Below are 25,845 nucleotides of genomic sequence, written 5' to 3' on the forward strand. Positions count from 1 at the left end.
TAAACCAAGACCACTTTCCAACTAAAATCCTCTGTATCCAGAGGTTTTAAATGATATATAATGTTTACGTTTCCTCTTGTTCCCCAGCCCTGAGTTGATACTAACACTTGAGAGATACGTCTGTAGGTAACAAGTGTGGAAAGTACTGCAGTCATTTCGTCTAACACTTACATTATCATATATATATATATATATATGTATGTATGTATGTATTTTAAACTTTAAGAACAAAAGAGTTTATCATATACACACAGACCTTTTTTTTTTTCTTTTTTTTCTTTTTTTCGTTAAAAATGTTCACAAATAAATCTTCCCTAAAATTCTGGTAACCATTCTACTTGGAGCATCAGTGAATCCTGCTGAAATGTAAGACTGCACTCATGCCACCCTACAACAGTAATTTTGTCATCCAGTTGACTATTAACCTATGGTTGAGTAACTCTAATTTCATATATAACATGACTGCCCCCTTGTGCCAAAGCAGAACCCCTTCCTTTAGCAGGGGGATTTCTCACATCTCTAACTTGTTTCTCTTTTCTTAACATGAAAAAAAAAAAAAAAAAAAGATCTAGAAAAAATGAACTAATTTCTTGAGTATGAAACTAAAGCTCTACACTTCTTGAAACTATGGCAAGCTCAAATGTAAGGTATGAATGATAGAAAGCAATTTGGAAAACAGCAATGAATATTTCCCAAGTGATACAGTCCTAAATCACTGACAGGTTTATTAACAACAACAACAACAACGGAAAAAGCTGTTTCTCTCTCAAAGGCTGTTCCCTTTGCATAATCCCTTTTTTTCCTTACAGGCCAGTTATAGAATTAATTATATGAAATCATATAGCAAGTTCGTTAGCTAACTTCACCAAGTTAGACATACAGCATAATCCACTAGTAGCTCTGAAGACAGAAGCCTACATGTGCAACGTGGTACACTACAAGAGGAAAATTCACCAAGGACATCAGAGGTTCAAGTGGGCACACAGACATATACAGGACATATGGTTGCATTTGAAAATATTTGCTCAAACAAAACACCACCTTTGCTGAATACATTCCGTTTGCAAGTTCTGACGGACTCATAAAGGCTGTAGTATTTTTCTAATGAGAATTTGGTCCCCTGCATAATTTACATATTAACACACTATGCATGTATTTGAAAACTTAGAAATTACTTCCAGTGTGTTATGAAATGTTATGAACTGTGCTTTAGCATAAGGGGGCAAGAGGGGTATGCGGGGTTTATGCAGACATCAGTAACCTGTGTGGGACCTGTGAAGTGCCAAACAAGGCTCTGGACTCAGGCCACGCAGAAGAGTGCTGCCAACAAGGAAATATGGACAGATCTTTATGCTTTTTTTGCCTGCCCCCTGTTTTTGGTGGGTTTTTTTTAGCCAAGAGAGTGCATGTCAGTAAGAGCCTGTCGATGATGCTGGCAGATGGCAGGCAGGCAGAGCTAGATTAGGTGGTGGCCATCAAGAACTAAGGGCAGAATTGTTGCCTTTCTTTATGACTAGGGTAAAGGAAATTTAAATAAACAAACAAATAAATAAATAAAAAAGAGAGGCCCACTAGCCAAGGAAGACGATTTTTGAAAAGCAGCAATCCCCCTCAAAACCCAGGCCACAATACAGCCACAGACGATACCTCATTTTTACCCATTTCACCCATCTATCGGGTTTTGGCAAAGCTCAATCAAAAAGCACTGTCACAGGAATTGTTATCCAAACTACCAGCCTGCACGGGTCTCCCCTTCAGTTTTCCTTTGGTGCTCTCTAAGGTTCATGGAACCATCAGGGGCTCCCGTCCTTTCTTCTAAGGAACCAGCCACCTCTCCATCCCACTGACACATGCTCTGCGTAAGCACACACACTAGTTAGGAATCATGATAGGCAAGCTGAACAGGAAAGAAAAAAATAATTTCCTATCTGCAGAACTCCAATGTCTTCTGTACATAGAAGTCTGGAGGCAGGACAAAGCACTGGCATGGGGAGAAATGCTGGGCCAAGGTGTTCCACTGAATCTTGGAAAGGGAAACATGGAGGGGAAAAAGAGAAGAATTAAAACTAAGCAGATAAGAACTGATGGAAACAAGCAGCATATTCTAAAAGATCGGTATTATTCACAGCAGATCTCACAGTCCTGTATCAGGAAGCTTTTGGATACAAATGCAGAAGGAAAAAAATGACAAAGTTAATTTCCTGGAAGTTGCTGCTTCTAAATATACACCCGCAACGGCACAGTTCCTAGAGTACTACCAAGTACCGATGTGTCTAGAACGCAGCATCACAAATTTAATACCTGGAAAACACAAAGCCATCAAGCCAACTTTAATAGTCTGAGTCTCTGAAATACACTAATGCCAACAGAATAAAAGGCATCACATTCCAAGCATAAATGTGCCCCACGGTATCACCAAGATCAGCCAACTTTTCTCCCATATCCTGAGCTCATTTCCTCCTGTCACTGCTGATACGACTATCCTTCCTGTTCACTGAAGCTTGCATCCTTCAATTACTCTTTCCTCCTCTCTCTGTCTCCCACAACCCATCTGCTTTACCACAGCATCTCCAAGACTTGTCCCCTTCCTCTCCAGTCCTCTCCCCCAAAATTCATTTAGGCATTTGCAATGCTTTAGCCTTTCAGTGAGCTGACCAGAGGAAGTACAGGTGGGACAAGGGTAAGCCAGTAGTTAAGGCACAGCTTTCCAATTCATTTTGCTGTCCTACTATCAAAACTCTATCTTTCTATTTTTCCAGTCTGTGCTAGATCTGTCCCTACTGCCACGTGCACTTTGAATGTTTTGTCCACCGCGTGTACCTCCGGAGAGCTATCCATCTCATCTCCTTACTGCATGTTTCCTATGGTCTGCATTCTACACAAATGCCCTGCTTAATCGGAGAGGAACTGAACTCAAAGGCTTGCAATTCAGTTGTGAATATTGCCAAACTTCAGACTCTTGCCTTGCTTTTATCCTTTCCTCCCTTTCTCCTCCGCCCGCCCTTCCAGTTCTTTCTGACACAGGGACACCTTGCATGCATAAAAAAAGAGTCATTAATAAATGACAGACTCCTGCCATCCAAATATTTCTAATAATTCATTCTCCTCTCAGGGGAACTGAGATACGACGACTACAGCTCCATTAGGTATGATTTACGTTGAACTCCCTTTTGAGAAACTGTACTTCCTTCAGAAAAAAAGCGTTCCTAGATGTACCGTGTCTCAAATACGCCACTGACGGTAGTGCCACAAGGCCTGTCGTCTACACTGCCAGTTCATAATTTTACTGTAAAAGGCCAAAAACCTTCAGACAAAAAGACAGAAACAATTAAGTGATCTAATAATCTGATCCTGCTGTTTGCAGCACACAGTGATTTTAAATTATTCATGTGTTTCAATATGGAAGTGATTTAACATAATTTAGCAAACCTGAGACCTACATTAAGATGTAATAATGATGAATGGGTGAGCCCTCGCACACACTTACAGAACGCCCGAGCGCTGCAGAGTGGGAAGCACCCCCGAAGCCCTGGCAGGTGCCCCCCCCTGTGGGTGGCCAAAAAAAGCCAAACAAGAAGCGGAAAGCTGCAAAGAGCCTTTTTTTCCCCCTAACACCACCCCCACCAAAATATCAGCATTCTAGAGTGTAGCAAAGGGTGTGGATAAGAATGCATTCCAAATTAGTATCTGAAAATTTTACATAGACAGGACTGGATTAGGTTTCTAAAATAAAAAGCAGATGGACTGAGAACACTACTAAATTCACTGAAGAACAAATAGACTGTGGTTGCATGCCTCCATTATTTATTATTCCAGCAGCCATTTTAGGCCTCAAAGACAGCTATTTCTCGTCTAGTACTTTCCGCGTACTCTGGCTCCACAGACACCCCCAGCACAGTGCAGATCCTCCAGGACAAAGCACACGCGCAGACCTTTACCTTTCCTTCTAAACAAAGGCGTTTCTCACAGAGCCTAAACTCTGTGAGGTACCAAGTAGTTAAACAACAAGAGCAACGATGACTGGTATTTAAACTTCTTAGTGTACCTATCACAGCTAGAGCATGGATGAAGTTTTATAATACCTGTTTAGTTATGCACCTGACTTCCTATTTCCCCTGCATTACTTATTCTATGGAATAGGTAATAACAAGAACCGTTACATGTTGCACGGTTTGAAAAACAGTTAAGAGTACATGGTGGAAAGAGAAGAGCGAGCAGAAATTAATGTTTGTGCTGTTGAACCAGAATTTCACAAAATCATTGTGATTGTTTTCTAAAAACAGCTGGCTACAGCAGAACAGCCGCCCGTGACGCAGTCTATCAATCCCAGTTTGCCAGATTTTCCTCAAGACTGTGCTAAGATAGAGCAGTTCTTTCAAGCCAAGCTTTGTCAGTCCCTTTTCAGGAGGAACAGGTACGGCACATCTCCAGTCATGACCCATTTTTGTCGTTTGCATGCGTACTGCCCACCACAGCAGGACTCCAAATCCAGAGTGGGGTTTCTGGAAACCAAGACACGAAAGCACACGCGTGTGGCAGCTCAGCATCCTAGACTTCAGGTAGGACAGGAGAAGAACAGGACGCACCTCACCTCTGCAACCTCCCTGTGCTCCCAACCAAAGCTCTCGAACACTTCACATTGCACAAAGGAGGGGATTTGGCCCCTGACTTGCAGACCTGGGTGAACAATGAACGCTTCATGCAGACCTTGTTTCTTTGGTTTCTGGTGGCCAGCTAAGCACCGCTGCCAGCTCATGTCCCTATCAAAAGGAAAACTGAGCTCCCGCCCCGCTCGGGTGCTGCCCTGTGCGTCTCACCATCTGCGGGACAGCCCAAGACGAGCTTCCATTTTGCATTAAAAACCACTTCAAAATAATGGATTGTGAGGATTCTTAAGCCGTTCACCGCTGCCTAATGCCTGTGAAGTCCACCACGCCACATCTCCAACTTGAGAAGAGTTATGCTCAGTTCAAGCACTTCTGGATCCCGCTCTTGGGGCAGAATGTTTTTCAAACAAGCAATGTAGGGCTCCGCAGTCCATGAACGGAGGCTAACTCGCCTGGAGAACGCCTGTATGGCAAATGGGAATATAAACTGGTTGCCCTGGAAATCGATTAATACTTTTCTTTATACAGTATTAAGGAATGTTGTGATATTTTGGGGTTCTCTCATCCAATAAAAATGAGGACATAATTTTTAAATACTAGACTTATTTCTATAATAAAATAATACCCTTTAAAAAAAACTACAAAGCTGATCACAATTTTTTGTTTGCTTTTAATAAAAAACAACACAAAACAGATCCCATACATATGGGGGTCAAAGTTTCAGCAGTCCTGATATGACTTTGTTGTCTATGATCTGTTCTCCCATTCTGGCCAGTACATAAATAGGTACCGACTTGAAGGGGGAGGGGGGAAGCTACAAAGCTTCAACTGCTTTCCAGAGTAATAGCTGCACTACAGGAAAAAATCCAAAATAATCGTGAGGATAATTCAAACAAGTTTCATTGCCTGTATGTCAAATGTTTTGTTGACGTGATCTTATGTCAGATATAGAGAAGTAATTTCCCAATGCAAGATCTCACCAGATACAGCTCTCTGGTCACTGCCCTTCATATTCCTGAGTGAAAATTAAACTTTAGTAGTGACCACAAAACATGTCTGGCATCCCCCTGTATTTTCCATTCACACACGGCCTGTGTTATGGATCTGGCCTGCCCAAAAGTGCCATCCTTCCAAAAAGCCCTCGCCCCTGCAGAACACAGCCGGACAGCCCCTGGCAAACTGAGCATCACGCACAGAGCATTGCGTGCTCTGCTTGCCTCGGCTCTCTGCAGGACGCTGTTTCACACTGGACATTCCCTGCCTTTATTTTCAAGGCTCTAATTCATACGCGCCCAACATTCCTAAAAGACCAAGCCCCTGGGAGCCCCCCCACCCCCAGGAAGTCCCCTCCTCGGGAGGGGTGACATTTCTGTACCCGGGACACCTGGCTGCACAGGAGGGGGGAGCTGGCTGCAGGGCCCTGATCGAGAGGACATGAAGACAGACCAACAACGAGCTACCGCTTTCCATTTCGCTTTTGACATTATATTTATGGGTGTGGAGAAAAAGGGGGAAACCCAAAGCAAACACATCAGTTTTCTTTGGGAAAGCCCGAGGCAGAGCAGTAACAGGACACAGCAATGGCTGCGTGTGGTTGTAACTAACCGCACAGCGTCTGCAGGCAGCTGCTCTTATCCCAGGAGGCACGCGGTAACCACCCATGTGGTGTGACACAGGAACCTGAGAAAAACAGACCAACACACAACCATCAGCAACAGGTCAGACGCTTAGTTTTTGTTCGCCGACAGGCTGACCACTACGGCGAGGTATTTAAGGTGTTTTGTCTACAACACAATGAAAATGCCCTAGCTTTTCCCACTTGAGCTTCCTGCAGCATAAAACAAAACATAGAGTTCTACACATGGGAATGACAGAAAGTCCCTGAGACACTGAGGGAAATCACAACTATTTTCAGCCCTTGCAGTCACACGAAGAAAGTCAGTTTTAGTCACCAGCTCCATGCCCTCCCATGGGCTCTGTGTCCAGGGCAAGAGCCCAAGGCCAAGCACGCTGGGCTGCACTTCATGCATTCAGCATCCCCGATGATGTGCAGAGCTCCCTGCTTTACAGCTCTGCCTTGGATTTGGCAAACGCTTCGAACAGATCCTTCCATTGCCGTAAGCTTTGCTACATCAGTCGGGTGTTAAACATACTTGACCACGTTGTTAAGTTCGGAAAAAAATCATCAATAGTATCAGAAACAGCAGATGCAGAAGAAATGTGCCAGTGCTGTAAAAGGATTTCTGGAGAAGTGCAGGAAGAGGGAAAAAACTACATTAATTCTGAACTGGGTCCTGGTCATACTGGGAGCAGCATTTCCTTGTGACAAAACCTGCAACTGCAATATTTGCCTTTGTGAAACACTGTGGAATTAACAGGAAAAATCAACTCATATTGATAATATGTTCGAGCAATTTTCAGATCAGTTTTACCCACAGAAGGGACAGCATGCCATCCTGAACAAGTACAGTATTACAGCAGGTAAACTAAACCATTTACACCTTTTAGAATTGTTTTCCTGTGTGTTAATACTATTACAAAAACCTATTTTCCTTCAGCACTGCTGTCCTGTTACACTGTTCAGCAATATTTAAACCAGCTGTTGATTTCCGTTTTTCAAATGTTACGCACTTTACTACAAAAGATGCTCTCTCAAGAACTTACTAGAAATTAAATGTTATTCAAGTATTAAAATACAAAGGTCCCTTGGGTCACACGTGCTATTGGCTTTTAATACCATAATGTTCCATGCCTGGATTTGATAGTTGAGCCTGGAATTAGACGATTAGGTCAAAAATACATCACACACACTATCCGCTTGTTATGCTGCGTTGGTTTCCAGCTCTGCCCCGCAGGCGCAGATATCTGCAACTACACACACATCCACAGCCATCGTTACACCAATGAAAAAAACACATTTTCAAGTGCTAACATTTTGACCAATTTTAGAAGTATAGTTGTACTGAAAATGTTCATTTATTAGTTTGTACCTGCACGTGGAATACATCTGAGAGGTTGACTATGTCTCTTGGTTGGCACATACTGACCCTGACAGACATCCCTACAACCCTGTACTGATACCAGACCGACTCCTGCTGGAAAGCCGTGATGCCAAATCCAGGTCTGTTTGCTACTCTGATTTAGCACAGTATATGTAGCTTGTGTGGGCATAATGCTGCCCATAGATTTTGGAGTACACTAACTTGATTGCTATTTAAAAGTATTACATTTTACAACCTCATAATGAGGACTTTTTTACCGCATTAGCGGAAAACTTTATTTTTCATATAATAAATAAACCATTAAACAAAAATTATATCCCATATATTGGATAAAGTAACTCCCAACAAAAGAAGTGCGCACATTATAAACTACTCAAGTTTTTAACTTCTTTGGGTATATCCATCACATCTAAACAAAAAGTAAAGCAGTTCTCCATCCTCACTCATAACAGAAAGAACGTGTTTACTTATGCTTTGAATTTTAATTCTGGAGTTAACTCAAGATGATCATAAATTTCACTTTTTAAAATGCTAGATAAAAGGGGGACATTTTTACTGGGGGTGTGGGGGTGTGGGTGGGTGTGTCCCCCCCAAAAAAGGTTTTGCACTTATTATTCTGTATGGTCCCCAAAGTAAACAATGATAAGTTAGTAAGTGGGGAGTCACTTGTTGTTTTTACAGCATAAGAGCCCTGTACTTCTGAATCACTAAGCAGCTGGAGCCTCCTTTAATTACTTAACATCAATCAAGATGTAAACCAGCACTTGGAGACCGAGGAATGCAACGTTCATCTGCAACACAAAAGAAATAGCTAAGCTATCTCAGCTTCTGCCTAGACAGTTTGTACACTAGGAAAAGTCAACACATTACTTTTATACTGTGTCAGTAACATAAAACAGCCAAATACTAATTTTTATGGTGTACTTAATATATCAGTGACAATTTGTGCTAAGGGAGAACAGATCATGAGAGTATTATTTCATAAAGACTTGCAGCCCCTCACACAGAACACATTTGCCCAGCAGTACCTTCCGGCAAATAGCAGCACCAATATAGGATAGCACTTCCCTCTCCAATAAGTAAATAGCTAGAAAGTTAAAATAAAAGGAGATGAAATTGCAGACCCTAGGTTCCTGCCTGAATTTTTCATCTTTCATTCTCTAATTTGTGAAATACAATTCTTTTATCGTGTTTTTGCTAACATTAAGAACACAGCACAGCAGTGCTCCATTCAACTCAACGGAGCGCTACAGCCTGTCTTTTACAAGATCAAAGGAGATGATCTAATTATCCCTTCTGGTCTTCAGATCTATAGATGTAAACTACACACTCTAATCTATGAAAAAAGCAACCACCCACCACAGTACACAAGAACTTCTCCCTAAAGATAAAAGAAACAAGTAAGCACATGGGACAGCTGTTAGCCACATCACTTTTTGCAGTCAGAAGCAGCTCAGTTGCTGGTGTTGAGGGTGAAATAAGACACCATGAAGGTCTGCCCAAGTCCTCAGCACATCTCAGGTAATCCATCTACAAAACCAAAGATTATAAATAACTGCCTGTATCATGGAAAACACAGTCAGTCAACTTTACCCAATTCTGTAGCAGGCACGGGATGCACAACGCAGAAACGGTTTGTGTGCTGGGATCCCACCTATTTGATATTACACACACAGAGGACAATAACAGCTCCCAACTCAAACAGCTTCCAGTCTAGGTGTAGCCTGACAGACTAGATCTGTACAGACGGATGCAATAGCAGCTGGAAAGAAGGTATCAGATTTGCCTCAGCACCACAGTGCTACAGTGCTCCAGGTGCAGGGAAGGTTTTACAGTGACTTGGAGTCTGGGCAGCTGCACATGAGCAGGCATGACACTGGTACCGTTGCTCACTGCTACAGTGGGAATGCCACAGCTATTTTGGCAGTGCTTCCAGCTGGTATCAATACCCACAAGCCAGAAATAAAGTCCTTATAAAATATGATGAACACCCTAAAGTACTCATTTGCCTTTCAACATTTAAGAGGAAGTGTGCTTACGTCCCGCTCTCCTACAACCACTGAGGTCTTCAGCTGCAGACAAGCTTTGCAGCCCCCTAAAACTGGGACTACCTAGCAAACTGGTAATTTCTTAACTGAAATCAGAGATGCTTTGAGTCCTTGTTGATGACTATACTGCGCTGGGTCACTGCCTGCTTCAGGGTCCAGCCATATTTAGGGCTGGATTGCCACAGATCTTTATCCCTCCCATGCAACTTTCAGCGAGAGACCAGAGTGGGATGACGACACTGGAATCACTACCACCATTCTGGAGTTCCCTTCTGAAAAAGGAACTTCCCTGATTGCACATTAAACCAGCTTTAGGGACAGATTGAATCTTCAAATGGATTCAAAGCAACTGAATAGATGAGAAAAAAGAGAGTCCTGATACAGCCAGAGTTCTAGGGTTGATTTCTATGGTCAATTTATAATGCAAGCACAGGACACAACCATGCTCTTCTATACCAACGGGAATAACTCTGGGAAATAGTCCTCCCCTTTTTTTAGCAAACTATTAAATCAGCAGAGATTGTGAGCAGCATTCCTAAGGGAGTTTGATTTTCAAACTGAAACATGCCGAAGGAAAAAGGGATGCTGCCCAGCGTACAGCAAGTACGGAAGACTTTCCTGTTGCATATTAAGTAACTGACTGAAATAACAGCACTTAACAGTAACCAGCGAGGTTTGAGCATTAAGCTCTGGTCTTAACTCAAGCATGTTCTTACATACTGTTGCTATAGCTGCTATTCTTCTAACATGCCCTGTCATTAATGATAAAACGGACCCTATGCATGTCATGGTTTAAATATTGTTAGCGGTGTTTCAGAGAAGAATTCTTGTGACAGCAGAAGTCAGCCGTTACATCTGGCCACTCAAGAGTGAAAAAGAAATATTTGCTCAGACTTCAGAGGGCCATTTTGGTACAGAAGAGGAAGATAAAAGCAGGAATCTTTTACAATATCAGCTAGCAAATCAAAGCAAATAAGGATTCCACTCACTGATAATCCAACAGAAAGGAGACAGTTATAAAACACATTCAGCACTGTTTGTTCTAGGCAATGCAGTTATATCTCACGCCAAAAGATTATATGCTGGTAATTAAAACACAGAACACTTTAAAATCTTAAAGAAAGAGAAAGAAAATACTGTTTCCAAGAAAAGCCAGTGGTAACTGCAGCACCATGGACACTGCACTCGCCGTTTATCAGCATACTTTATTTTAATTATTTCAATTACATTTCAAAGTGTTCAAAAGCATTCATTTCAATCATTCAGAAAGATCCATCTGTTATCATTTCCGCTTAATCTGGAAATTATTAAAACCCACTAAGTCTCTTTGCTTAATTATTCCATCTCTCCTGCTGTTCAGTAAGGAAAGGTTTATTTTTAAGAACACCTCCCCCATTGGAGCCCCCCATTGACTCCTAATGTAATGCCTAAAAGGCTCTCTGCCACACCTGAGACGCTGACAGAGACAGGACAGAAGACAAAGCTGATGTCATGATACAGAATTTTTTTCAGGATGGAAATACACTTCACAACAAAAATAAAGTGCTTTTTGCTTTTAATCTAATGCTTCTTTTAGTTTTAGTGTAAACCTATGGTATTAAATCAAAGATCACAGCAGTATGCCATTGCAAGAAAGCCTCCACTGAAAAATTATTTGAGATGTATACTAATAAACCGGTCCTTAACTAATGAAATGTATTTTCATCACCCTGACAAAGACGTACATGAAACATGTGGGGAAGAGTCACTAAACCATCAAGAATTATTGTTATTTTGACCATACAGACAGTAACAGGAACACAAATGTGCAAGGTTAGCAACTGCTTGCAGCAAGAAATACATTCCCTGAAGTCAGCTGGATCCACGGTAATACTTTCAGAAAAAAAATAGACAGAAAGGTGGAAGTAATACCATACTCACAATTTAAAGATCAAGAATTTTGCCAGCAATTTCCATACTTAAAGAGTATATTGGTTCACACAGTCTTATGACAGTGAGTACTCATTTGGTGTGATACTCAAGGCAATAGCACTAGGCATGACTTGTTCAAGAGGGATCTTCGGTTTCTTTGAACTTTGTGAAAAATCAAGCTACTATACGTATGTAAAAAGAGCTTAAATGCAGTATCCAGAGAAGATCTTTGATTTATGTTTCAATTCTGCAGTAGGTTTACAACACATTCAGAGACGGTATTTCCATAAAAAAATTCTCTCATTAAGAGGCAGAAATACCCAACATTTATACACCAGAACTGATTAAACAAATAACTGTCTAATGAGCTGCTGAATCCCAAGAAGAAGAAACGATAGAAATAACAGGCACAAGCTTATTTTTGATTCAGCAGCATTTCTGAAAGTTTCACAGAGAATGCAGAGCTCTTTTTAAACTTCTTTAAAGAGCTGAGAAATATTTACATAAAGATGTATTAGAGTTCTTCGTGATTTTCTTCACTCCTTTTTTCAGCTCAATTCCACCCACTTCTCCCTCTCCCTCCCACTGGTATGCTTAGCTCAGTCAACTTGTTTTGCTGCTTCAGCTAATGCCAAATGTAAAGTTTAAAAAGGTGATGAGATTATACAATTATAACAGGGCAAGAACTTCTTGGTAGCTGAGGCTCAGCTACAAGTAGCGTCGATTTTTCCACTGCTTTAAAATGCAAACAGAAGAAAAGACCCAACGAAGTGAAACAGGGGACAGGAGACAGTATGGGAATGCACTGATTAGAGAAGGGAAACACTGAGAAGTCCAAAGGAGAGGTGTGGTATTGCTGCAGCCTAGTTTCCTATTTCACTTTTACAACAGAGCAGACCACAACAATCATTAAACAAACCATTGAAGAGCCAAGTCTTATCTCAAAACAACACACGGTGTACTGCATTCTTCAAACCGCTACAGTTCATTCTATAGGTGAGATCCATAACAGCTAATTACACAGATTGCTCTGCTTGAATCTGCATCTTCTGCTTATAAGACTTCTCACACAGAAGGAAAAGTGCAGTCACTCTTCCATGTGCTCCTGTCTTATTCTCTATTTCCGCATGGCTCTGCTGCAATTCTGTTTTTTCTATGAAATTTAAATCACCTTCCTGTTTGAATATCAGGTCTTAAGGTGTTTCTGTTATTTTATTGTTTCCTCAAAGTGGTAGTGAAAATGATTAACTGGTACAGTAATCTTTTCACATGAAAGATTTCCCACTTTGAATTCCACAGAAATAGGGCTACATTTAGTACAATACTGATTTCAAAACAGATTTAAAATACAGCCAGAAGTATATCCTGCAAAAAAACCACACAGCTGCGTTTTTATTATTAGTCACAAAACCAGTCTATTAAATACAGCGAGAATATGCACCTACATTTACAAAAACAGAATAATTTCTGCACAAACAAGCAGAGCACTGAAATTCAGTTTAGAGGGACTTCAGGCCTAGAAGCCTAAAGCCCTTTGTCGGGAGGGCTGAAAGATGGCATTTTCTTTCCATGACCTTTCCCCTCTTTCAAGCAAGCGAGGAAACAAACTTCTTTTTCTTAAGCCACAACGATGCCAAGCATTTGCCTGTCAGTAACACAGTAGGTACCCCACACTTCTGCCAGATTTACACTACCTGTCAAAAGGAAATATTTTTTCATGTCGTCAGGCAGAAGGCACTTCCAGTTGCATATCTCCAGTAAACTGTGTAGTATTTACTTACAAATTTGTAACCCAATCAGAAATTAATGTTTACTCTGGAGTCACCTTTCTGTGGTTTAAGGATAAGCTAATTCATATGTTGCGATCGGAACCGACCAGGAAAAGGTTCCATGAATCCCACACCCAAGGATTCTCAGATAAAGTGGTTCTTGTTATGCTTCCACTTCTGAATCAGTCTTCATGCTTCTGTTCCTGTGACAGAGCATGAATTGCTTTTAAGACCTGAAACTAGAGATATTTGCACTTAATTTGACTTTTCCATACTAACATCGTTTCATAGCTGGTGCTGACTTACATATGGTTGCTTATTCCCTTATCAACCAATCTGCAGCGGTTATACTGTATATATGATGGCTTTAAGGAAATAAAATGCTCCACAACTGGGCACATCAGAACAAAATACTTCACCCTAGATTCTCTCAGGCACAGCAGAGCTTTCGAGCCTGAATTAAACTGCACAGAGACACAGACCTGAAATGACTAACCACTTTTCTTATACAGAAAACTAGTACGAGTCTTCGCACACAGAGGTGTAACTGTCGCACAGTTCTAAATCTGATCCTTAATTCTATGCCCACGTCTAACACGCAGGTCCTACTACTAACATGTGTAGCCAGCTCATAAATATTTGTTCCCTTGGACTTTGAAATGAACAATGAAAAAGCAGTATTTGCCTGAATAATTCATGGTAATTGACTGCTCGGCAGCGTCTGGCAGCACAGGTAACCCGTGCACGGCAACTTGCTCTGCAACCGCCTCAAATGCGAGCAGAACGCACAGCTCAACAGTAAAACAAATGTTAGAATATTTTTCATTTCAAAATATTTGGGAATATCTGTTACCTGAATGTCAATGCTCCATCTGACAGTACAAAATGCAGGGTTTTCACGAACTTTTTGCCCAACCCTTATATCTGTAGGCTGATCTGGTAGGGTTTCAGCCCTTTTAATAAACTGCGTACAAAATAAATACACTTCTAAGTGAACAATTCTCAGGCTCTGCAGCATTTGGGAACTCATGCATCAAAGAGACATTTCAATTAATATTTTATCCAGTTTTGCATCTAAATCCAAAGTCTTAAAAGAAGTGACTTCCACCTTCTCCCACCTTAACAGAGACTCAATTTGAGCTGTATATGGGGACACATTTTCTATCATCCCATCACTCGTGACCTAGAGCAATCTGGGGAGATTTCAACAAAGGTTACAACCCAAAATTAAGGAAGTAAAGGAGAAATATGTAAGTTACTAGCAGACTAGAGTGTTAATTTGGTAATGTTCTTCAGCTGGTAAGTATTACCTATATCCTCATAGAAAAACCCCAAATCTCATCTGCTACACAAGTTGGACTTAAAAGTGATGGAGCATCTTATTATTTGAAATGTGTCAATGAAGGTCACAATGAGAAATAACTTAATCATTCCCAAATCCAAAAAGGATTATGATAACTCCTAGCAGCAAAGCTTATTTCACTTAAAGAAAGCCCGCAACATTGTGGTAAATTAAAGTTTAAAAAAAAGCTACACAGGAAACTTCTAGATCTGGTTTTGCTGCTCTGTTATTCTTGTCTAAAGCTTGAAGAAATTTATGACTTCCTCCTCCTGCTTGTACCACTAAGAAACCTTCCAGAATACAAGCATTCTAAATCCTCTGCCTACAAATATATGTACGTTTAGGTGATTCAGCTGAAAATGCAAGTCCTTTTGTTTGGGGGCAGGGAAGACTCCCCCCAAATCTATTTTTTTTTTAAATGCCCTTCTGAAGTGGCTATAAAAAGGTACATTCCTGCCTTTCTGCTATTTATACCATGTAGGAAGAAGCCCTGAAAATTGGCAGCAGGCATTTCTGCATGTTTTGTACCTCAGAAATACAAGTATGCCAAGAATTTTCATCTGTGGTTTCACTGCAGAAATCCTCAAATTTCTAGGAACAGGAGGGGGAAAAATTGTCTCATTCCTCTGCTAGAGGACATACTGTCACACATTTACTATGGTAAATAATAAGCATTTGTTAGGAGTTTGAATTAAACAATGACAGAATATTTTTTTTATTTTTTTAAAGACACTAGAATAAAAACCTTTTGCAATTCTCGGATTTTTAGAATAATCTGAGAACCCGGAGACAACATCTTAGCATAAGAGATGTGAGAAAATCTTCTCTAAAAGCAAAAACCCCAACAAAACAAAAAATACAGGTCTATTTCAGATCATTTTTATATACCACAGAGTAGTAATAGAGATCAAAACAGATCTTTTATTCCAATGCAGATCATCACTTGACTGTTAGAGAAGGTGCTGCTGAAATGGAAAGGCTGGTATTTCATATAAGCAGTATTTAAAAATTTGCACTTTACAGCTACTCCACTGGAAAATGTTGGAGAGAGCAACATAATTTTCAACGGGCAAGTATTTCCACACATTGTCTCCACGTGAAAACCCTGAGGCTGTCAACCACCAGCTGCACAGAGACACTAGCTACAAACCGAAGCCTTGTGTCACAAGCTAAGTGAACTTTCTGTAGGTGAACGTGAAGGTTTACTGACACTCAGAACGGTGTATACTAGCTTCAAGGTAAAAGGAGTTTGATGCGAATATCTGAGATAGCCCTATCAGCCCCGTATTTCAGCTCCTCCCACCTGAATCGGCTTCTCTTGTCTAAGTCAACTAAGGCACAATTCAAGAGCCGTGACTTACTGTGAGATGTGAGTTATTGGGGTCAACAGAGTCTCACCCTCCAGGTCAAGCTCATCGGCAAAGCTGCTGGTCCTGATGAAGGGTCCTGTGCTCACCTCTAAAAACGCTGGGCTTTTTTTCACTGCGAGGAAACATGCAGATAACAGTTAAAGCAATAGCAGCCGGCTTTTTCAAGAAAGTTCTACCACTCATTTGGATCCCTGAAATACCGTACATCTGAACAGAATATTGAAAACAGAAGTTACTACAAAATGTTGGATATACTGCAGAGTTTATGAGAAGTAAAGCTGTAACTCTTCTTCTGCCCAAAGTATTTCAACTTCTGCTGAAGACTTAAAACTAATATTGTTTTCTTTTTGTTTTGTTTTGTTCATACTCATGCACTAAAACGTAAAGTATCTGTATCACAGGCAGCTTCAAACCACTGCTGTACAGCAACAGTGCCTGCGTGCTGTATGCAATGATGAGATCAGTTCCTTTTCATATCATCCCTACTTAAGTATTTTAGTTTATAATAGCAGTTTCTGCGATGTAATTACTGTGAGTAAGATCAAGAAGCCAGGCCTAGACCAACAAAGGAGCCTAGGCACTTTCATGGTGAGCAGTCAGCTCCTGTCCCGCACTGTCTGAGCCGGTCTACTGGTTCCCAGTCCCTCTCACACCTGGACACTGGGATGCCTCATCTCCAAGCCCTGCCATGGGACAGGTGGCAAGGTGTTCAGTCCACCCAAGTTGGGGCCCTTAGTGGGAAGGCCATTTCACAAAACTTCAGGTATTAAAAGTTTTTAGTATCAGTTACTTGTATACCAACACTTCCACGCATCCAAGAAATTAGGCAGAGTATTACAGAGTTCATTTTTAAACTGAGAGTCGTAAATTCTGCCAGACTCTAACATTAAGAACCCTGTGTGCTTTTCCCATTGTGTCCCTAACATTTGTTAAAGAAGCCACACAATTTGCATATAAATACAACTACTATTGTATTTATACGTGACTGTAAATTGATTTTATAGAGAATAAAAATAAGGAAAATTCAGTAGAAATCATAGGAATATTGTGACAACTCCATAGAAATCTTCATCTGTGCACCTGGCTGGATCATTCAATAAAATAATTGTAACGTCGTAATTTATGACGTCTCTACTGTATTAACTAAAATACTTTATAATATAACTGTAAATCACATCCTGCCAAAATGCAACATGAAAGCTAAAGAAATACAGCAGAAATAGCTAACTTATATGTAGCTGAATTTAATAAGAATAGAAGTGGGGATATCAGGAAACATTTTTTTTGTTTTAAATGCAATCATTTTACTCAAGTAAGCAGATATCTTCATATGGCAGAAATGGATTTGAACTTTTGCAAATAATCAGAAGGGAAAACATTACATCATCAGGCACATGGCCATTCAAAATTATAATGGGAAAGTCTGGTCTCCAGAAACTGCAATAGGAGAGGAAGACCCTCTGAAACCACAATTAAAAACAAAACCAAAAAATCCACACACTTAGAACTGCTAGGAAATAAAATTATTAAAAGTAGCTGCTACTTGCAGCACTTAAAAATTAAAATTCTATAGTAAGTTTTAGCAAATGTTACCTTCCTATTTTTGGTTTTAGTATCGTGTTATTTAATTACTTTGCTGTAGCCATCACCCAAGATAGTGGCTGTGAAAAAAGCAAAATAACTCAATATTCAGATATGCAGCAAAATGTCTTTAAAACAGACACCTTTTGGCTTTCACTAAATGAATTTTTGCTGTTTTCATTTCTACAAGATGGAAATGAAACTTCCCCAGTTCCTAGCAGAGAAGGACTCACAGCCTTTTCAGTTTTCCAGGCGACAAGCAATAAAACTGCTGAACCTAAACCCACGTCAGGTGCTTGCTGAGCACTCACTGGACTGTGCTTGTGAGATACAACACAGAGGACAGAAGGGTGGTTTTTGTGCCGTTCACAGCTACTGCTTCTCAGTTTCATGGGAGGGGGAAGGAGTGGCACAATGAAAAAGGAACAAGAAATCAGGACCCTCCCTCAGCCCATTTGAGAGAGCTGCTGCCCGAGAGCACAGCGAGGGAGAGCTGCTTAATAGGAGACAAACACAGGCTCTCCCTCCCTCCTTTTTATTGAAAAATTTTCTAAGATCATAACCAAGATCGGTTTGTTCTGGTGACCAGTGCAGCCCTCTGCTTTTTATGCTCTCATTCTTAAATCTACGTTGCTGCTTCCAGCCTGAAGAAGGATCAGCTCCAAACGCTGCCATGCTGCCGGCTTGCCTGCAGCAGAGAGAAGGGACCAAGACGAGAGCAAGGCTCTGCCACAAAAACAAAAAAGTCTTGAAACAAGGCTCAAGCAGAGCACCAGGGAGCATACGTTGCCACAGCATATTTTTTTTGTTATAAAAATAAATTCATAGCCATTTGACCTTCGAGGAGTCTTTCTCACAAAGCAGTGTCAAAAAAACAGTACATTAAAAAAAAAAAAAAAAGGCACTAGATTTCTAAATAGGCATGCTAAAGGGGAGAAAAAAAAATCAAAGGAAAATTTAGAAAGTCATTCTCAATCGATAATAAGTGAAAAGAAACACAGGTATAGCAAGGGATATTTACTATAACTCAGGGGTCCCCAAGCTTTCTTTTCCATATTTTTGATGAGTAGCACCAGCAAGCACGGTAACAGGCATGGCTATCACACTGATCAGGCACTGCTTTGAAACAGCAGAAAATACACTCCCCGCAGTATAAGAACCCCTGCTTCAAAACAGAAATTCTGAACTTTCTGGAAACATCCAAGGCCAGGCTGGACGGGGCTGGGAGCAGCCTGGGCAGGTGGGAGGTGTCCCTGCCCATGGCGGGGGGGTGGGACGGGGTGACCTTTAAGGTCCCTTCCCACCCAAACCGTTCTGTGATTCTATGAACTTTGAGTTGAGGATCACAAACACAGTAACAAATTACTGATGGGTTTTCTGTATTGCCAACACAACAATTGTATATATAATATGTGTATGCAGATGCTTTCCTGGTAGAGGAGTATTTGGCTATATTTTACACTTCCTCTTTTGCAAACACACACAAAAAATTTAAAACAACTTAAAGCATTTTTCATGGAAAAACTGATTTTTTATCAATGCATTTAGAAAAATACCTCTGGTCTGCAGAAAATGTCTTTTTTGTATTATTATTTAAACATTTGTGATTTACAACCTGAATGACTTCCAAACTCCAAATTCTACTGTCATGCCTATGCTTTCTTTAAAAACCAGCTCTATAATTTTCTGTGCCACAGCAGGCAACTCCTGACAGAACATTGCAAAGATCTGGTCATTAACAAAGGGGATAGAGCAATGAAATATGATGAGCTTTACCTGGAGAGGAAGGAGTGCTGGGAGACTGCTGGTCTGCAGAAAAGGATGGCCAGGAGCGTTGACAATCTGAGTCAGAGTAAAGATGCACATAAAATAAAGATAGGAGAGGGGGGAAGGGAAAAAAAAAAAAAAAAATGGAAAAAGGCTCCAGACAGGCAGCTAAGGAGATGCAGACATGCCTAAAATATAGTATGAGGTACTGACATCTTTAAAAACAGAATAAAAATAAAAACTGTGGAAAAGAGTTTGTATGAAACTCTTGGAGTGTGCATTATATGTTAGCAGAATATTAACCCATGACATGGAAGCATCGCTGCCTCTTCAAACCCCTTCTTCATGACAGTGTCCCCCGCTGCAAGGTATTCCTTCCTACATGCTAGTCCCATTTTTGAGGAAAGTAACATATATGTCCGCCCCTTCCTTCCTGCCTTTAGGGTTTCCTCAGGTGTTTCCCTTTCCAAAGTCAATGAACTCATCCGGGTCAGCCCCCTCTCGGGCCGGCTCTCAGCGCTGCCGGTGTAGCTGCTCCCGGTGCGATGTCAGACGAGCGCTGCCGCCCCTTCCAGGCTGCCCAGCACGTTCCGTAAAAAGCACGTGGTGCTGCCCACTTCTACCATTGCGACCAAGTGCCTGCCTCAAGCTGGGTTTCTTGGGGAAAAGTTTCAGGCAAGCAAGAGGCGTCCACGATGAGAAAGAGACTCAGCAAAACATAACATTTATGCTAGGTTTAGTTCCTTTGAATAGCATTATCCTTTTAATAACTATTTCATTAAGAAATGCCTGTGGACTCACACACTGGGACAGTGTGATATTTTTCAGAAGTGTTGCCTTACTTTCATGCAAAGAGAAAAACTCACAAAAATATAAAGGTATTGGAATTAAAAAAATCCACAAGCAACTCATTTTGCAAATGTTCTGTCCGTGTTAGGCATGTACCAGCCACGGCTGTTGGGTCTTTGCTGAACTGATGATGCCAGCAGAAAGGAGGGGAGAGAAGGAGGTGAAACCTCTGGTTGCAAAAGGGTACTGGCAGGAAAGCCAGCCTGGGGGACCCAGGAGCATCAGGACTTGAATATGAGTGGGCAGCCCGAAGAGAGACCCCAAATGTACCCAATACGAGAAAGCAGCATATGAATACTTGACTAGGGGCTTCCTGAGGCCCAAATTAAAGTGGAATGATCATCCTTTATTCTTGTACTTCCTAACTTCTTGCTTCTGAGCTTTTGACTTGGCAGCTTCAGTTTGCTGTGTAGGTACTCTTATCCACAGTCAATACAAATACAATCTCTCCTGTTTCTTTGAGGCACCGCGAGAGCAGCATCAGGTAACCTCTCAGTCCCCAGAGCTCACGCGGCCTGGCTAGGGAATAGAAACTGAACCCATGGTGGCTGGCAAAGCCCTGCTGGTATTTCCACACGAGGAAGGAATTTCTTGATCGTGTAAAACAGGTGACTTCATGGCTCCTGCTGCTCTCCTGAGCTTGTTCCACCATGCTCAACCTCAACAGAGATGCACCATTTGGAACACAGGAGAAAAGCAGAAACAGGGAGATGGGCAAATCAAGGATCCGTCAGGGGAGTCCAGGAGATTCAGGAAATTTTTTTGCTATTTTAGCACCTGAATTGCACCTGTGTTCTATGTGGGTTCAGAGGAGAAACCAAATCTTGTATTTTCAGACAATTTAATCCAAGCCTGAGCATCCTTGCCCTTGATCACCAAAAAGAAACCTCTATCGTCTTTACTGGATGCAGAGAAGACAACTTACAGGTGGCTTACAGCCCTCTCACTAAATCACAGGTCGTTCTGAGCAGACCTAGCTCTAATCCTAGAGCCTTTGGAGAACACTCCATTGGTAAGAAAGTCCCTAAGCAAGCTCATTAGAAACATCACAGGACTACACGGCTGCTTAAGTGAGCACAGAATCCAGATGAACGATAAAATAAATAATTTAATTTATGGGTCTCCATCTGTTCACAAGTATCTACCGAGCATTTTTATAGGAACAGATGCATGTACTTCAGAAGGCACAATACCGGAGGTCAAATCTGGAATTTTTTCTTCCATCCCAATCTATTTGTTTAGAAAGCAATTCTCAGCTATATAGTCAGATAATTTAACTAATTTTACTTTATTTTGAGTAGATTATATTTTTCTAATGGTTATATATTTATATATATATACAAGCAATTCTTCTCAAGTAGAAAAAAAACCAGAGATCATCTACTTACATAGATGAGTGCTCACTTTTCTCTTTGTAATGAAACTGTGGGTGCAGTTGTGATTAGAAGTGTCAGAATGGACACTTTTGTCTGTCTAGATCTCCTTGGCTGCAAAAGATTTCTTAGAAACTATATGGCACTAGACAAACATGAAAAGCACTGCAAACATCACATTATCAGAAGCTGGCATGCCATAGATAGAATTATTTTCCTCAACTTACCAAGCAATTTTAACATTCCTGTTTGTCCTGTATACTTGTAACAGTTTAGAGAGAGCAGAACACAGATAAAAAAGAAAAAAGATAAGTGTCAGAAGAAATTAGAGAGAATTCTTTTATTGAAAGCTATAGAGCTGATTTTTGAAGGGGCAGTAGTAAGCTGCCTGTAAATCATATTGTCCTTTAATCAACGTAGAAACTTAATGATAAAAGCTGGGACTTTACAAATCTACACATTTGTACGGTTCGTTCATTGAATTGTTTGGAAGAAAGCTATCTGTACTCAAAGCCTGAGGCACAGACTAGCCATAGTACTTGCCCACCTTTTAACAGCTGTGTCATTTCTACCATCAGATGCAATTTGCAATCATTCCTTAACAGAGGCCAAGAAAGAGTGGAAAAGCGTGGATATTACAGAACAAGACAAGACAGAAGCACAGCAAAAAATACACGGAAGGTGAGATTTCCTGCTTTAATTGAAATATGCCTGGTGCCAGCCCACAATGCTATCTTATTTTAAAGGGCATTACATTTAATCAGGTCAGCCAAATTTTTGAGGAGAAAAAAACATAAGTACTTAAGGTACTTGTAATCAATAAAACACCTTAAAAAATAAACGCCATTCTTGCTGCCAAACTTTGAGCAATACACGTTAAAAACGTCTACTAAAAGTACGTTTGTAAAAAAGCCACATTGAAAATTCGGTTATTTTGGAAGTTCATCACCGCTAAAGCAACTGTAATGAAGCTATTAATTATAAGGTGACTATCAGAGTTCTTTCTTTCTTCTTTTTCCCTTATACTGTACCATTTTGTACAGTGGCGGTTAATACAGATGATCCACATTTATCTTAAGTACTTCTGCTTTCAAAATTTGATTTACAGCCTACTCCACTGAGCAGATGGCAGGAGCACATGATGGTGTCACGTAGCAGACTACGTTCAGTGCAGCCAAGACATGTCAATCCTTTTAGGTTGAGGTACAAGCACAGTAGTAACACATATCTTGGGAAAATTGCACATGGAAAAGCTGACAGCTAATCCCTGTAGTTTCAGTCAGTCAGCTGCAGAATTGGGGAGTGCATGCACTAGCCTCAAAGACAGTAGCTCTTGTGGCAAGCAGAAATGACAAATAATCTGAGTTTGTCTGCAGTGGAGCATGCTCATTAAAGGAATGGTTGAATCTCATCCAGACAAGCCAGCAACCAAAGTCAAAAATCAAAGTATTCTTGTTTAGAATGACAGGAGCTTGTCCTGTCCTCGTCCTCTCCTCCACAGATATTAAAAAAGACATGTGTGTAAATCACTAATAAAAAGCCATTACAGTTACTGGCCTTTTATAATGGAATTTCTTACCAGAATTTTCATATGCTTCAAAACTGAAATCAGGTTTCCTGTCCTCCGTCACATGGTCATAAGTGATGTGTGGAACAGTTAACATCCTATCTGGAGAAGAAGGTCCATTGTCCTTGTCTAACTTAAATTTCTTCTTTTTGACCTAAAACCACAAATACATTAAAATACTCAAACCAAGGCACATTTAGTTGTCTCTTCAGTAACGTCTTCAATAATATGGCAGTCCCTAATGACCAGTCAGAAGAGTGCCTGGTGCCAGCATTACATTTTCATGATGCTACACTTTTCATTTGTCAGTAAGATTGCCCCCCATTCTGCCAAAATTGACTAATCACTTGAATTCTGCATATTATCATTAGCAAATCCCTTGGCTGCAGTAAAAAAAATCTGCTAGATCTGTGACAGTTATATAAATCAAACTATTCCAGAGTATCTTTACCATTTTATGGATGCAAAATATCATACCTTCAGCAAAAAGCAAATGGATATATTGCTACTGAGCTCAGGTGAACCTGGGATACCAGGGAAGATGTTTGCACAACATCCTCTCCTCCCAGCTTGAGGCTACTGTGCAATATTCTTACAAAAGAGAGGATGAAATACTACAGAATCTAAAGATTCTGACAAAGGTGTTTTGTTGCTGTTTTTTTAAAACAAATTCTTAACTTATGGAATCAGTTGATATGAAAATATTACTACTGTATGTAGGCACAAGATGTCTTCACCATAGAAGCCTAGAAAGCCACCAAATCAATAGCTGAGAGAAGCAGCAGTTTTGTTGCTTTTTTTAAGAAAAACAGTTAAAAGTTACCATTTTGGAAAAAATAAGTTTCTTTTTTTCCTTTGCTTATAGTTTTCTAAGCAACAAATTATGGATTGATGTGCCTGAGTTAAGTCATTATTGCTCTTTTCCAAACCCATAGATTCATTAAAGAAGTCAAGCTTGTGAACTGAAACAAATTACGTTACAGTTTACAATGTTTGTATACTGAAAATCTCAAAACTGAAATGAAAACTTTGAAACCAAGTAATAACCTGTAAAACAAACACAATTAGCCTCTAGAGAGTAAACAAATTCAGTCTAATTTTGAAATTTTATATTACTCTAATAAGAAAGGTTAGGTACTGGTACCATCACTGATTTCTTTGGTTTTGGACTGGGTGACAGCAAATGGTAATTTCTGGCAGGTTTTCGAATGTATATTTTCCATGTAGAGGAGTCTGGGTTTTCGGCTGCGTAGCATCTCCATGCAGTCTAGAACAAGTGTTTTAAGCAACAGAACAATTAATGCAATCAGATTTGTAGCTATCTGTACCACAAAGTAACTTCCAAGTAGCACATTAGTCATTCTCTATTTAATAATATTCCTGAATTTCCCCACTAGAAACAAACTCAGCATGGTTTGGAATCCTTATTTAGTAAACAGAAACCACAGTTTGAACTGGGCAAACCGGAAAGGAAGATCAATCTTTTCAGGTGCAAGTTTTTCTTGCATTAGCAACAAACAAATGGTAAGAGAGAATTCTAGACTGGACTCAAAAGGTTGGAGTTGAATTTCTTGCTCTGCTCCAGTTGCCCTCTCTGACTGAGATCGTTTTGCCTATTGCATCTTGTGTTTCAGGCTCCTACTCAGAAAACAAAAGTCATTCTTCCCTGCTTTACAAGAGTACTATCAGAAGAAAAGCTATCGTGATGTGGTCAGCAGGGCCATATTCATGCAAAGATACAAGACTGAGAGCATGAGGGAACAGCGTTAACAGTTAACCAAGACTCAAACCCAATCCTCCCTGCTGCCAACCACCAACCATTGAAGTACTGTGCTCTAGGAGAAAAGGGAGGAAAAGCAGGGCTTGGAAACAAGGCCAACTGCAGACAACACACGAATGCATTCTCTCTGAAATGTGTAAACGTATCGCAGCTGATTAATAATTAGTCTCCAAATTAAAAAGGCAGATCCTCACTTTCACACTACATGAGAGAAGGACACGTATATACATACAAATCTAAAGTGGGAAAGGCCAGAAAACACAAGATGAAAGAAACAAACCGCGGCACAATGACAGAGGAAAACAGCTAGCAGTTGGAAAGGAAAGGATCAGACAATCGCCATGTAATTCCCACCACAGTTAATAGGATGTGGAAGAAAGAACTGAACTCCAGAAGAAAACAAGAAGGTATACAGGACAAAAGTATTGCTCATTTCATAAACTTCTTGGTTTAAGAATAATCTTTTTGCAAGTCACTTGTAGACCACTTACTTAATTGGGCCTTTAGAAGTCCAAGACTATTACTAAATCATAATTACTACTACAAGAACAGAGAGCCAGCAACTCATTGTCTAGTCTCCACTCCTCCTTAACATTTCAGATGGACCCAAGTGCAACGTTCCAGACATGCAGTCTCAGGCTTCCCAATAAGTTGGGGCTGATTTCCCAAAAGAATCAGCGGGAACACTAAAAATCCATTCTTTACAAAACTTTACCTTTTTCTGACCATGCAATCCAAACGAAACACACCAAGTCTGAAGATTTTTGGCTAATCTCTGGCTATAACCAGAGCCCTAAATTTAAACCTTTTTCACATTAACTCTGGGACTGTTTGGTTTCAAGCATAAATTTTACAGTTAGCTACTGTTTCCATAAAGAG

The 25,845-nt window shown here is 40.5% G+C and overlaps 1 protein-coding gene across 3 annotated transcripts in view; it reads right to left on the reverse strand.

The window, feature by feature from the left end:
• KCNQ1 (potassium voltage-gated channel subfamily Q member 1) overlaps positions 1-25,845 on the reverse strand; it is a 363,211-nt gene that overhangs the window by 230,393 nt on the left and 106,973 nt on the right. For 2 of the 3 annotated variants that reach the window (XM_027786627.2, XM_055814329.1), the window contains exons 9-13: positions 24,331-24,453; positions 23,199-23,340; positions 21,847-21,873; positions 19,407-19,472; positions 16,041-16,161 (exon numbers count right to left, since the gene is read on the reverse strand). In XM_027786627.2, the coding sequence (XP_027642428.2) occupies positions 16,041-16,161; positions 19,407-19,472; positions 21,847-21,873; positions 23,199-23,340; positions 24,331-24,453 (479 nt within the window). The remainder of the gene's footprint in view (positions 1-16,040; positions 16,162-19,406; positions 19,473-21,846; positions 21,874-23,198; positions 23,341-24,330; positions 24,454-25,845) is intronic. The other variant, XM_055814328.1, reaches the window with a different exon arrangement.

Source organism: Falco peregrinus, chromosome 9 (genome assembly GCF_023634155.1).
Source record: "Falco peregrinus isolate bFalPer1 chromosome 9, bFalPer1.pri, whole genome shotgun sequence".
NCBI lineage: Eukaryota > Metazoa > Chordata > Aves > Falconiformes > Falconidae > Falco > Falco peregrinus.